General features: G+C 34.9%; 2 protein-coding genes across 5 annotated transcripts; both read right to left on the minus strand.

Moving 5' to 3' along the window:
• Nucleotides 1-285: 285 nt before the first annotated feature.
• LOC106315528 lies at nucleotides 286-2,226 on the minus strand. 4 transcript variants are annotated; one of them, XR_001264630.1, is made up of 6 exons: nucleotides 2,149-2,226; nucleotides 2,025-2,066; nucleotides 1,169-1,737; nucleotides 881-937; nucleotides 663-798; nucleotides 286-585 (listed from the first exon to the last, which is right to left on the minus strand). XR_001264630.1 is itself a non-coding variant. In XM_013753281.1 (5 exons), coding segments are annotated over exons 2-5 (765 nt in total). In that variant the 5' UTR covers nucleotides 2,014-2,066; nucleotides 2,149-2,220; the 3' UTR covers nucleotides 286-527. The 4 variants fall into 4 exon arrangements, 3 of the variants coding, with proteins under 3 accessions (XP_013608735.1, XP_013608733.1, XP_013608734.1); XM_013753281.1 differs by lacking the exon at nucleotides 881-937 and having other exon boundaries at nucleotides 2,012-2,066; nucleotides 2,149-2,220; XM_013753279.1 differs by lacking the exon at nucleotides 881-937 and having other exon boundaries at nucleotides 2,149-2,216.
• Nucleotides 2,227-4,553: 2,327 nt separating this feature from the next.
• Nucleotides 4,554-7,516, minus strand: LOC106314056 (probable galactinol--sucrose galactosyltransferase 4). Its single transcript, XM_013752003.1, has 4 exons — nucleotides 5,980-7,516; nucleotides 5,690-5,867; nucleotides 5,199-5,572; nucleotides 4,554-5,132 (listed from the first exon to the last, which is right to left on the minus strand). The coding sequence occupies exons 1-4, from the start codon at nucleotides 7,468-7,470 to the stop codon at nucleotides 4,554-4,556; spliced, it is 2,622 nt and encodes an 873-aa protein (XP_013607457.1). The 5' UTR covers nucleotides 7,471-7,516.
• Between the last annotated feature and the right edge of the window lie 7,075 nt (nucleotides 7,517-14,591).

Raw genomic sequence — 14,591 nt, forward strand, 5'->3', positions numbered from 1 at the left:
TCACAAAACTTCTCTTTGTGCTACCTAAGAGATTTGACTAAAGGAAACATATATACACCATGAAGAAAAAACTAAGCTAGCATCTTAATTAGTCGCATAATATCACACCATGAAGAAAAAACTAAGCTAGCATCTTAATTAGTCGCATAATATCACACCATGAAGAAAGTTTCATTAAAGATTTGATATTAGCTTCATCATCATCATCTGTTGCCTCAAATTTTTTTCAGAGATACTGATCCCTATAAGGCTCTGAAACAAACAATGCAAAGCCTGACACCATTGCCATCAACCATCATGACTTCATCAGCATTATTGTTTTAGGACATAAGACTCAGTTGCTGTACAAAGCCTAACCCCAAAGAAGGTTTCGAGATTCATCCATAACAACATATATATACACGCAGAGAGACACATGTGAGCACAAGAACAGAGCAAAAGGAACAATAGAATGATGTCAAGAATAAAACAAAACATAAGTACTGTTTTTTTGGTTTTACATTACAAAGAATCCCAAGAGAACTAACTCATCTGGTAACTTCTCTTGTGTTCTCTTCATTGTCTGCACCCGAGACTCTCTTATACCTGAAATTTTACACAGAAACATCATCAATTCCAAGACATTGTTATGGTCGTTAGGGGCTAAGAGTAAGGATACTCACCTGAACCTCGTAGTTGGGCTGGGATCGATTCTCTCACGAGGAGCAAACTCATTGAAGAACTGAACAGAGACCATACGGTTATTGTCTGGTGCTGGAGAATTGCTTGAACTCAAACTTGCATTGCTTGTGAAGAACCCTTCAAAATGAGAAGTTGAGAGAGTCTAATGAGATACCATAAGCTTTGGTCATTCAACAACACAGAACAAAACAATAGATACCTAATGTGACCAGAGATCTCCAAAGCTAGAACAAGAAAGGTGAGAAGTGTGCAGTTGCTGAAGAACCAATATTACACAAAAGATTAAAACTTTGTATAGAAAACCAAACTTAGACTTTGAATGGTAACAGCACCGCAGTTAATAGTAACAAAAATCGCTACATATATATGTTGGTATCTATATGTTTTTGTTACTATTAGAATTTCATCTCCGCATGTTACCATTGAGAACCTTTAACATAATGATTTTGAGTTCTTCAAAGCTTAAAAATGGTGTATTTTTGTGTACCTTGAAAGATAAGGAAGACGAAGAAGATAACAGTCACTATCATAGCCAAAATGCTACTGCAAGGAGAAGAAGACTTTGCTGCTTTCATCCTTCTCATACGCTCAATCCTAGCACGCTTCCTCATAGCGAGCTCCGCGATCTCCCTCATCAGCTTCTGGTCGTTTGCAGTCAATAAAGGACCTTTCGGAGGTCTAGGAGGCTTGGAAGAAGGCTTCCTCGTCTTCTTAACCTTGACACTATCGAATTTTCTATCCGAAAGGTCCAGACTTTGGCTGCTTCTTTCTCTCCTCTGCTTCCCATCTCCTCCCATCAAGGGGTTTATCAGACCATCATCAGCATCATCATCAGTAAGATTTTCAGACCTGTGGTCATAACTCAACCGCCCACTCCAAACCTGATCAAGAACATCTTCTTGATTGGTTGTTGTTATATCTTGTGTCTCATTGAACCCAACACCTTCCTCAATGTCAACACCAAGCTCCTCTTCTTCTTCTCCTGAAACTATTTGATCCATCCCCACACAACACTCAACTTGAAAGAGTTGCTTTTTTTTATGTCCCTTTGTCTTCCTATTATACACAAAAAAAAAAAAAAAATTAGCATAAAACAATTAATCAACAAAACTGCAAATAAAATCAAAATCAAAACTTGATACCGACAAATGTTAAAATGGTAAATTTAGCTTAAAAAAACTAACATAACCGAATCATTTGAATCAATCACATATGCAAACAAAAAATGAACCCAGATTCTAGAAAATAGTCTCTGCTTTTATAAAAAGGTTTCAACTTTATAAGGAAACTGGAAAAATAAAAACAGGAAAAGTCTTTCAGACAGAACAACATTAGAAACTCACGGATTCGAGCATAATCGCTGGGAATGTCGGAAGCCCTCGAGGCTGCGAGATACGAGGAAGACAAAAGGTGAGAACTTTGAAATCTAATTTTAAGGAAAGAGAGAGAGAGAGAGAGTAATTCAACCCAAAATTAGGGTTCATATGAGTCAAAAGACTAAAATGGAGACCAAAGTTTGATTCCTTTTTTTATATTTTGTTTGGTCTCTCCACTATATCCGTTTGATTTTTTCTATTTATATAAATAGACAGAAAATACAAAAAAAACACACAAGAATGTCTTTTGGATTTTAATGTTTTCGGCGGTCTCTTTTTATTGTTTTTTCCTTTTAGATATTTATATTTTAATTTTAAAGTAGGAAATTAAAACATAAAAATGCAAATTCCAAATACCAATTATTGTCAGTTAACCACTAAAAATGGATATGTGTTAGTTCCAATCCGCGTATAATAACATGGTCAGAAAAGTCTCATCAGCTAGCTCCACTAATGACTAATCTCCACATGGATGAACATGTCCTCTTGATACTATTCTAAAAATTCTTACAAAATCAGGACAAAGAATTTTACAAGAAACTTTAAGTACAACTGCCATGGAATCCTGAAAGATAGATGTGCAATAAGAGAGAAAAATAAGAACAGTTGGTCTCAAACATCATCTAATATGAGTTTGTTTGGTGTTTAAAAAAAAGAGTGAATATTGTTTTGGAAAATGAATGCCCAAACAAGGGGTAAGCAAAATGAAATGAAAGTCCCAATTCTGCTCCGTTCATAACAACACATGATCACCTACAATTCGCCCATTTCTAAAAATTGATATCTATTTTAAATTAAAACTAGATCTTGATATCGACACTATTAATATTAAATCCAAAGGAGTCCTTGCTTAAATGTTATCAGACTGTTGGCTGGTTATATGTCGTGGCTTAACACTAAACTACGAAGAATTAGTTATGTCAAATGAATTAAATGTAGTTACGGTATTACTATTTTAATTGAAATTAGATCTTGACCCGCACAACCGTGCGGGTGATTATTTTTATTTGTTGACACATAATTATTTTCTTTACGTGACTAATTGTAATATTTACAATATTACTAATACAATATTACTAATTGATTAACATAATATTTTAAAATATAACAATTTTATAGTTCACATACAATAATTTTTTTTAATTTTCAGTGATAGCATATTTTATATTATGTGATACAAAATTCTGAATTGAAATATATGGTTAAGGATAAAAAAATTTAATTGAAATTATTATATTAAATTAATATCACAAATTTAGTTATAATTACAAAACTAATTAGATATTTAGATTTTTTATATATAAAATTAAATATACATTTAAGTTTTAAATAAACACGAAATTAACAAATATTTTATAACAAAAGTATTTGGTGAAAACTGAAATATACATTTATATAAATAAATACGAAATTAATTAAATATTTAAAAGGGTTACTTTTAATGAAAATGAATAATATATTTATATTGTAAATAAAAAAAATATGAAAAGATTTTATTCATATACAATTTCAGAGAAAATATAGGAATATCTATTTGATTTTTTTGTTTTATAATAATTAAAAATAATTCATATATTTATAAAAAATATAATTTAAACAACTTTCTAAGGGGTGGTCCAAATTAAAAATCACACATGAACTAAGTCATCACTTCTATCTTAATAGATAAGATTATATGTAAAAATTTGTCAACTATTTTATTTATTAATTATATTTTGTTCAACAGTACTAAAATTGAACTACTACTATATTGTTATAACTAATCTATGTTTTAATCCAAAATTACTAGTAATATTAAATATGTTTCTAGTTATTTTTAGATTATTTTAGTCTATTTCCAGAAATATCATAGGCTCTCTAAGTTCTAAAATGTTTATTATATGTTCTTTCTAACTTTTATAATACGTTAATATTAACTTTATGTTATCATGATTATGTCTTTCTGATCTAAGGACACTTGTATTCGTGATGTTATATACACAAAATAGCCGTTACTGTCCCATTGTCTTATGACGCACGTTGTCTCAAAATCAACATCATGGGTCCAGCAAAGGCTATATTGACTAAGACACAAACACAAACAAACAAAACTCTTTTTTGATAAACGAAAAGAAAAAAAAATACTTTTCCAAATGAAAATTTTCAAAATTAAAATCGTGACAATGACAATAATATATTGGAAAGTTCGAACCAATGTGATTTGAAACAAAAGCGAATATCTAGAAATTTTGAACTTGAATATGATTATGACAGAACAAAAACAAAACCATCAAATTAAGATTTCATTTTTAAAAATTAAAGATGTAATTATAACTGAATTGAAATCAACACTGACGGCATACCAAAACATAACAAAAAAAAAAAAAAAGATAAACAAACTAATTCGATAAATATTAAGTTTGCTTAACAATTCATAAAATCAAAGGATAAATAAAAACCAAATCCAAAACAGATTATTCGAGTTCAAAATGAAGAAAATAAAATCCAAACGAAGTCTTAGAAGGCGAAAGAGAGACGAGAGATGCCACCAGATTTTTCAACCCAAGGAACATAGAAACTGAGTTTACCAGTTTCCTCCTCCCACTTAAACTCAGCCTCCTTGTCTCCCACGTAACACTTCTCTGGAGCAGAACTCGAATACGCCATGAAGCTACCTTCTCCTTTCACATCAATCAGAATGCTGTTACCACCAGTAACCTCCATCTCTTGAACAGTTCCAACACAGTTGAACATGTTGATCAACCCTAGAGGTGCAAACCTAACCCCTGAGCTTCCTAGTTCCGTGACAGGCACGAAACTGAACAGATCAAAGGAAGATGGCTTTAGGGTTATCTCCATCGCGTCAGATTTGGAGTTCATGAAAAGGATCTCCTCGGATTGGTTCTTGTAGACCAAGTAATCTCCAGAGTAGATCACTTCAGATCCTTCATCTTCAGGGTTTTGGTCCCACTCTATGTCCGAGACATGGATTGTTCCTGAAACAGACATGTAACATTCTTTGTAACCCTTGAACCTATGCTCCTTTGGGCTCCAACCAGCTCCTTGACAGTTAAATGCTCCAATCACTCCTCCAAACTGAAACAAAACATCTAAGTTTTAGTAACGTTGTAAGCATTTAATTTTGGTTTTAAAGATGATTACCTTGTTGAAGTTGAAGATCTTGAGGATTGATTCTTTGTCAAACAAAGGGTTCTTGAAGAGAGAATCTCTTGTGGGAAGAGCATAGTGGATACACCTTGGGACGGTACCATCAAAGAAAGCAAGTTTCTTGATGAGTTCAAAGTTATGCGAGCCTTCACCAAGATGGTCACTGAGGTAGACGGGTCCACCAGAGATGGCTCTAGACGCCGCATGGTACTCGGCACAGACATGATCAGACTGGAACATGTCCCAATCCGGTTGAATCATTTGACCCATCCACAAACTGTTGTAAGAACAGTGAATCATGTGTAGTCCTTGTAGCCAGTACACTCCTTGTGGGTCACCATGTGGGTCTTGCCACCAAAAGTCATCACCTAATCAAAATGTCAAAAACAATTTTTTATAAGTAAAGAAACAATAGAAGTGTGTTCAAAAAATAAATAAATAGAAACAATAGAAGTAAAACAAAAATATTATAAATATATTATTACCAACTCTGCCTATAGAGATTTGCTTTGTGGCAAGGAAGAAGAACTCATTGCATTGTTGCATACTAGCAATGATCTCAGTTCCATTGAAGTTCTTAACCATAGATTTGGTCAAGCCATCATAGTAAGTCTTAGCAAGCTCCACTCTTCCTCCATGTTCTTCTGCTACTGATTCCAAGGTCTGAAACCAACGCACATACAGAAACAACAAGTTATAAATCATGTAAAGAAAAAATAAATAAATAAATGTAAAGAAGAAACATAGAATGTAACAAAACCCAGAGACAACTTACTTGAAAGACATCAATCTTGGCTCCAGTAACTCCAACACTAGCAAGATAAGAGTGCATTGAATCATAGAACTCATGAGCCTTAGAAGGGTGAACAAGACCAATACCAGCTTCCACAATTCTATCGACCGCGAGATCAGTCATTGAAGCATCTAGACCAGGTGAAATATCAAATGGAACAACCTTTGATTCCAAATGTGTTAAAGTCTCAGGCCTAACACCATTCCAAGCACCGCATAAAGCATGCCACACGTATATACCATCTAAATTCTTAAACCTTGACCTCAAATCCCTAGTGAAAGCTTCCATACCTGACCCGGAAACATCCTCAGAGACCAAGGACTCTTGTTCACCATCAAACATTGCGTTGAGTTCTTCACTAAACTTCTTGATCTTCTCATCAAGCTCAGGAAGATCATGCTCGCCAAACTCACGGATCAGCTTCTGCTTCTCTATGATGGCTTGGATCCTCTCGGTGGCTTTGTAAATGATCATCTTAGGCTTGTGAGGATCAAAGTGAGAGGCGTCAGACGCTAAGAACGACCCACCTTTGTAGTTTCTGAACTTCTTGCACTCCTTGAAGCTGTGAAGCCTCGCGGTCATCTGCTCTCCGCCAAGAACAAGATTCTCCGCGTCTTTCCCCGGCTCGTCCCCATCAAAGCTTATGCTTTGCCATCCATCATCAATGATGACAAACTTGGGACACACGCCACCGTCTTCAAACTCCTTAACACCGGTCCAAATCGTCGCCGGGTCAACGGTCAAGTAGCAAGCGTCCCACGTGCACCAACCGAACTTGTCCACGATCGTCGGAAGCCTCTTCTCTTCTAGAAGCTTGAACGTGTTCATGTGGACACGTAGCGCGCTAAACGCCTCTCTCATCAGGTTGTAAGGATTGTCACAAACGTGAACGTAGGCGATGGCCTTGAAGGATGACTCTTTGACTTGAGTGGATCCACTCTCCACAGAGATCAAAACGTTACCGTTTTCGCCAGGGTTGAGCGCAGCTCTGAAAGAGCCTTCGATGATGGGTATGATGGCCACGTAGGAGTCGATCTCAGGAACCTTTAGCATCACCCACTGAGTCTCGGCTTGAAGATCCGACCCGGATTTTCCGACCCAGGCCGTCGACCACCACATCTTGAACCGGAAGACGCTGAGGAACTCTCTGTCCTCGAACCTCCCCAAGGAGTTCGTGAGAAGGTCAGAGGGTGAGTCTTTGGTGAATCCGAGAAACCCTCCTTTGTGAGCGTTGGCTTGAACACGGAGGATGGTCTGGAAAGGAGCATCGGTGGAGGAAGGAGTCGCAAACGGAGTGAACGTTAGGTTTTGAGGAACATCGGAGAGGATTGGGGAAGAGTGTTTGGCACGCAAGATCCCTTGGGAGAGGTTGAAACAGCTTTCTTGCAACCTAGGCTTGAGTTTCGGAACGGCAATGGGTTTGGTCTCGATGACATCGATGGTTGTTGCGAGAGACTCGTTAAGTGGAGCCATGAGGAAACAAAGGAGCTTGAGAGAAAAAAGAGAGAGCGAGTAAGTAAGAACAGAGGAAGCTTGAGGATGAAAATGATATCTTCTCTTCTGTTATATATATACACACCAAGAAGATGGATAGAAGAGGATCGTAATAGTTTCCTTATTGACGTTTCGTATATTCGACTTACCTAATGTACATATTTCAATTCTATCCAATGATCTCTGTTAATCCGCGAGATCTTGCTTGCACAAGGAGATGATTTGACTGTAATAAATACGAAATTATATGCCTGTTAAATTAGGAAACATAGATATGTACGAATATAATCGAAAGATCTTCAATAATAAAAACTTTCTAATGAACTTTTTCGACCAAAAAGATCATAGAATAAAGAGTTGGGGATGTTCTTGCAAGATCAAAGAAAAGCAAACGTAAAAGAAAAGATACAAGTGACTCGAGAAATTCATATTGCTTGTCATAGTTTTTTTTGTCATATTCACACGTCCCTTCTTCATGTGTGCATGCATGTATGCTACTTGGCAAAATATACAAACGACAGTTATTTAACGAAATATATATATTGTATATAACTAAAGAAATAAAATAAAGGATAATATTGAATATGAACAAAATATGTAGTACTATATCTTTGATAATTGATGATATGCATTATAATTGGAAAGTGAATATAATTATAAATGCAATTAGAAATATTTCTTACCAAATAAATATATTTTTAAGATCTTTTGTTTCTGTTTTAAGATCATTTTATTTTGCTAAGCAAATCCATCAGAAGATTAGGCAAAGAATTACTCACGAGATTGAGATATTGATGATATTTACCTTCTTAAAGTTGACCATTGATGTTGATTATATCCTTTAATATAGGAAAACATAAATGTGGATTCAATAGGTAGTAAAGATCGTCTAGTTTGGTAATTGTTTGGATCTAGACAGCGTTGTTAAGTACTCCACGATTTAAGCGGATGAGCAAATAACAAGATATAGAAGAAAGAGTTAGGGATGTTCTTGCAAGATCTTGAAGCTGCTAAAGAGAATAAAATGTGAACAAAAGATACTTTAAAAGAGAGTAAGAGAAATTCATATTGCTTGTCACAGTTTATTTTGTCATCTTCACGTCCCTTTGTTATGTCTGCATGCATGTTATGCTGCTTGGCAAACTCTCATGTTACTTTTTAACATTTAGACCCAAAAAAAAACTCTCATGTTACTTAAGGAATTGTATAAATCATAAAACCAGAGAAATAAATTAGGGAAAATTGTTTTTTTAGAGCAAAAAAATGATAACTATGTCTTTTTAGACTAATCTTATATATTTTATGTCTCATTAGGCTAATTTTTTTCAAAATGGCAATAATGCCCTTAAAATTGTAATTTTTAAATATAATAAATAATGAATTCGATCAAACGGGATCGATTCAAAATTACAAGGTCGAACGGATCGATCGATCCTGATCATTATGCAGAACAAAAAAAAAACGCGGAGCATATACTGATCGACCTGATCCATTTCACTCGATCGGCAAAGGTTAATTTCATACATATCGACCGATCTCGAATTATAGACCGATCGAATCGTGGAAGCATAGATATGAAATTTTTGAGAAAATTTTGTGAACAATCAATGGAATATAGAAGACAGCGTGAGAAGAAGGTTACCACTTTTTCGTTTTTTTTTTCGTTTTTTTCGGTTTTTTTAAATCGATTTTTTCAAAATATGAAAGTGAATATTTCCCAATATTTTGTTTCCATATTTTTAGGAATTGATTTCTTATCCATAGAATACAGCTAATATGTAGAAATCGGTTTCTACAGGTTTTTAGAATTATAGTAATGTGTAGATTTTGATTTCTATATGTTTTAGATTTACAGTAAATCTGTAGAAGTCAGTTTCTACGTGTTTTAGATTTATATTAATGTGTGGATTTTGATTTTTAAATATTTTAGATCGGTAGGTTAAGCGCGGAATGTGTATTCTAAATATTTTTAGAATATTCTTATTTACGTAGATCATGTATTCTAAACATTGTCGATTCAATGAAAAAAATGGATTTCGTTTTCTAATTCGTAGAATGTCATTTTTACTTTATTTAGAACATAATCTGAAAATTATGATTTAAACATTTTTAGAATTGAAAAAAAATACCACTAAGTTCATATAAGTATTTTATCAATAGTTACTATTTTCCAATTTTTTTTGTTTGTACAACTATTTATTAAATTTTTTAAAAAAATATTAAAGGATATTATAAGTAAAAATAGCATAAATAAATATTAGTCTAAAAATACATAGTTATCATTTTTTTGCTCTAAAAAAACAATCTTCCCAATAAATTAAAGGATGATATAAATTAGCGGTGATCTATATGATCCACGATTTCTTCGGTGTGAAAGGCTACCGGATATTTTATACGAACAAAAATAAGTAATAGTATATCTTCATATAACATTTACACCCAAAAAATAATAGTATATCTTAATAATAGTATGATAACTATTGATTGGAAAGTTATTTTAATTTAAAATATTTAATTACTATTATTAATTGGAAAATGATTTTATTTTAAAATATTTAATTTATTGGCAAAGTAATAACGGATATAAATCAACGGTGATTAATTTATTATCAGGATAGCATAAATTAACGGTGATGATTATGAGGATGATATTAATTAACGGTGAACATTATGATGATTTATTTTTGGTTGTGAAAGGCTACTGTATATATGAACAAAATAAGTAATACTTCATCTTAATAATCGTATGATATGTATTTTATTGGAGAGTTAACTAATTTTTAAAGATCTTTTGCAGCTTTCTGTTTTGAGAGCGTTTTTCTCTAAGCAAACCCATCATAAAATTTATTTATATATATGGCAAAGAATTATTCTCCGGCAGAAATTTATTTTTGTATAATAAGAAGATTCAACTCAGTATTTGTTCTTTAGTTTACGGTTTAAGAATATTTCCAATTTAGTCTATTTTTTCCTCTATATTTTTTTCTAATAAAATAAAATAGTTCTATTAAAGTAACTTTTCGTTCAATAATATAACTCTATAATAGAAATAGGGTGGCATTGGAAATGATCCAAGTAGATGAATAAATACCAAAAAGCCATGACAGGACACCTACCTGAGTAGCCTATTGAAATCTGCGTGTGTACTATGTAGCGTCAGAATATGTAATGACAGGACACCTACTCGTCAAGAGTGATGTTTATAGTTACTGCGTGATCCCTCTCGAGTTGCTTACCGGTAGAAAGCCTGTGGATATGTCCCAACCTATACAGGCCAAGAAAACCTCGTCACTTGGCTAAGTAACTTGCATTTTCATTGTCCATAACTTGTTTGTGTATGTCTTGAATGTAGAAAAATACTGTCCTAACAATCGGTAGACAAATCGTACCTAAACGTAAAAGAGTGATAAAACGATTAGGCGCTCCTAAGTCGGTCTAGGCATTCGCGTACTGACTAGTCCATATAGACCATCTAATTACTTCATAGTGATATCTCGAACATTGATAAAAAGTGATGATTTTGGATGCAGACGAGGCCAGTTCTTAAAGATAAAGACATGTTAGAGGAACTAGTTGATTCAAGACTGGAAGGAAAATATCCAAAAGAAGATTTCATAAGAGTGTGCACAATCGCTGCCGCTTGTGTTGCACCTGAAGCTAGCCAGAGACCAACGATGACTGAAGTGGTTCAGTCACTTAAAATGGTTCAAAGGGTCGTTGAGTATCACCAAGACAAGACCCAGCTTTAAACGCTTCTAATAAAGCTCGTCCGAACCGGAGACATTCATTATCAGCTACCTTGGAGTCAGAAGCAACTTCTTCTATGTACATTCTCTACTGGTCCTTACTCTGGTTTAAGTGGCATTGTTCATGAAAATATTACACGAACAACTGTTTTCTCCGAAGATCTTCACGAAGGCCGGTGAAGAAAGGAAGCATGGCCTTTTTATTATCCTTCCTGATCTCACTTGCATTTATTCAGTGCATTTATTTATTACAGCTTTTTGAAGTTTTTGATATGGATTTTCCTTTTTTAGTGTACAAATGTGTGTGTGTATATTAAAATATAAGCTAGTTGCAAGTTCATGGGACTGAATGTTCAGATGGTTATCTCGTGAGTACACAAAGCAGCGGACTTGGGAGGCCGGCTCAAGGTATTAATGGATCATTGGGCAAAAAAAAACTAAATTTTTTTTAAATGTATCTATAGATAATATAAATTTTCGGGGGTCTTGTTCCAAATTAATTTTAAAAAGTTTGGATTTTTTTTTAATATTATTTTTGTTAAAAAAATGTTTAGGCCCCGGAACCTATATCCTCTTGCCCCATATCCTAAACCGGCCCTGCTTGGGATCGTACGATATGAAGACGCCGATGATCCATGCCGACTACAGTCAGGTGAGTCAACAACGAATAGAAACCTCCACTGCTTTGTGTACTTCAAAAGATAATCATCTCAACATTCAGCACATGTACTTGAATATGAACTTGGATATGTTTTATTCTTAACCAGCGGCCTTGGGCTAGTGGTACTTGAGGGGAAAACCCCCAATACGATACCCGCAGTTCGAGTCCCGCTGGTCACCCGGGCTAGGGTTAAATCCCAAGAATACGTGGAGTACCGTGAGCCTCGCGGGAATAGTCGGTTGACCACGGTCGCCGGAAACCCGCGGTTACAAAAAAAAAAAAAAAAAAAAAAAGTTATGTTTTCTTCTTCCAATTTCTTCCGGAGCTCCACTAATTTAAGAAATATACTAATTTATGTTAAAAAAAAAATAACAAACAAAGATGATCAAAATAGTTTTTAAGTAAAAATTTAAAATACACATATATTCAAGTATTTTTTATGATATCAAATTTTAAAGACACATATATTCAAGTAGTTGGTGGTTTAGCTCTTTTTTATATGGATGATCCTGGTGTTACTATTTTGTATGCGGATGAGCACATGATTGATATTGAATCTACTTTTGAAGGACATTTTATCTATATGACCTTTGTTTATGGTGATCCGGTTATAAGAAATCGTGATTTGGTTTGGGAGCGACTAACACGAATGAGTTTAAACCGGAACCAAGCTTGGTTTATGATTGGTGATTTCAACGAGATTACGGGAAATCATGAAAAGAGAGGAGGAAGGAGGAGACCGGAAAATTCTTTCCTCCCCTTCCGCACCATGCTGGATAACTGTGGGATGCTTACCTTTCCATATAAGGGAAACTCATTTTCGTGGGTGGGAAGGAGACGATCTGGAAAAGTAAAATGTAAATTAGACAGAGCCGTGGCGAATGAAGAATGGCACTCACTCTTCCCGGCCACCAATGTGGAGTTTCTACAGCTTTGGGGATCAGATCACCGACCGGTGTTAGCACGTATCCTTCATTAGGCGTGATACAAGGGATTGGGATACTAACATGTTACTAGAATACTTTCATCCTGAGGATATCCCGTTAATACTCAAACTACGACCAAGTAATACGTGGTCGATGGATGGGTACGCGTGGAACTTTACAAAATCGGGCGCTTATTCAGTAAAATCAGGATATCACCGTTTACAAAAGGCGAAATTGGGTGATGATGAAGCTCATATTGTACAACCGAGTATTACTGGTTTACAGAGCCATGTGTGGAGTATCCCCGCTCCTGGGAAGATGAAACACTTTATGTGGCAAGCTTTGACAGGATGTATAGCGACAACTGAGAGACTCGCCTATAGACACTTGGGCACCGATAGGAGCTGTCCTAGATGTGGTGACCCTGAGGAAACCATTAACCACCTCCTCTTTGAATGCCCCCCAGCCCTCCAGGTGTGGGCTTTATCGGACTATCCGTCCCTTCCGGGTTACTTCCCGAGTACCTCTGTTTATCAAAACATGAACTTCCTTTTTTGGAAGAAGAGAAACGTGGCCTCTATGGAACCACTTATTGAGACTTTCCCATGGATCTTATGGTACATTTGGAAGGCTCGCAATGATAAAATTTTCAATGGTAAGGATATCTCCCCTTTGGATACCCTTCAGCTAGCTTCCCTTGAAGCTGAATGTTGGAGAAAAGCTAATTTACTGGAGGAGGGAGAAGAAGAGGAGCAACATCTTGCTCCGTCGCTGGTTTCGACTCTTCCTGTCGACCCCCAACGTCCGACCTGCCAAATCGATGCATCATGGATCGATAATAGCACGGTTAGTTGCTTAGGGTGGTTCTACAAAGATCAAATGGGAGTCGAAAGATTTGGACTACAAGGTTGCAGGAAAAGCCTATCAAGCCTCCATGCAGAGATGGAAGGACTCATATGGGCGATGTCCTGTTTGCGAGAATTACAGTACACCGTGATTCATATCGAGACGGACTGTTCCGACATGGTAGATATGATTGCTAACCCTACTGACTGGCCGGCCTTTGCCTCTGAGTTAGCTTCCTTCCGATTTCAACGAGCCGGTTTCTTGGAGTTCAACATCAGCCATATACCGAGGACTAGAAATTCTCGTGCAGATTCTCTCGCCAAGGAGGCAAGGTGTACCGGTGTTCTTTTTTCCCATATAGATCAGACTCAGCCGGATAGAGCGTCTCTTCGGAACGACTCAAGCCCGACTACCAATTGATCTTAAAAGATGGGCGTCGACAAAAAAAAAAATATATATTCAAGTAGTTTTTATGATATAAACTTTTAAATAACATTCTCTCTATTTTATAATATTAATATTTTTTTCTTGTTACAAAAAAAGTGTTATTTTAGAATTACAATGCAACTTTCAACTCAATATTAATTACAAATACATTGATTTTATAAATAAGTTCATTTATCTCAAATTCTACTGATTATATGTAATTAATAAGTACTTAAATGCATTTCAATAATTTTTTTTAATTTGTATGAAAATGTCAAAGTAAATTTTTTTATGAACCGGAATGAGTAATATTTTAAATAAAATAAGCTCTTTTCAAAAAAATATTTTAAATAAATATTTTTTTATATTATTAATTAATGAAATTTAACTTTTTACTTCTTAATCATTTTTATTTTTTTTATAGACTATTTTGTGATAGAAAATTTAAGAATTTATGAAAATACTTATAATTTAACCTGTTCAGTTTAAAATTAT

The sequence above is a fragment of the Brassica oleracea genome, chromosome C9, assembly GCF_000695525.1.
Source record: "Brassica oleracea var. oleracea cultivar TO1000 chromosome C9, BOL, whole genome shotgun sequence".
NCBI classification, from domain to species: domain Eukaryota; kingdom Viridiplantae; phylum Streptophyta; class Magnoliopsida; order Brassicales; family Brassicaceae; genus Brassica; species Brassica oleracea.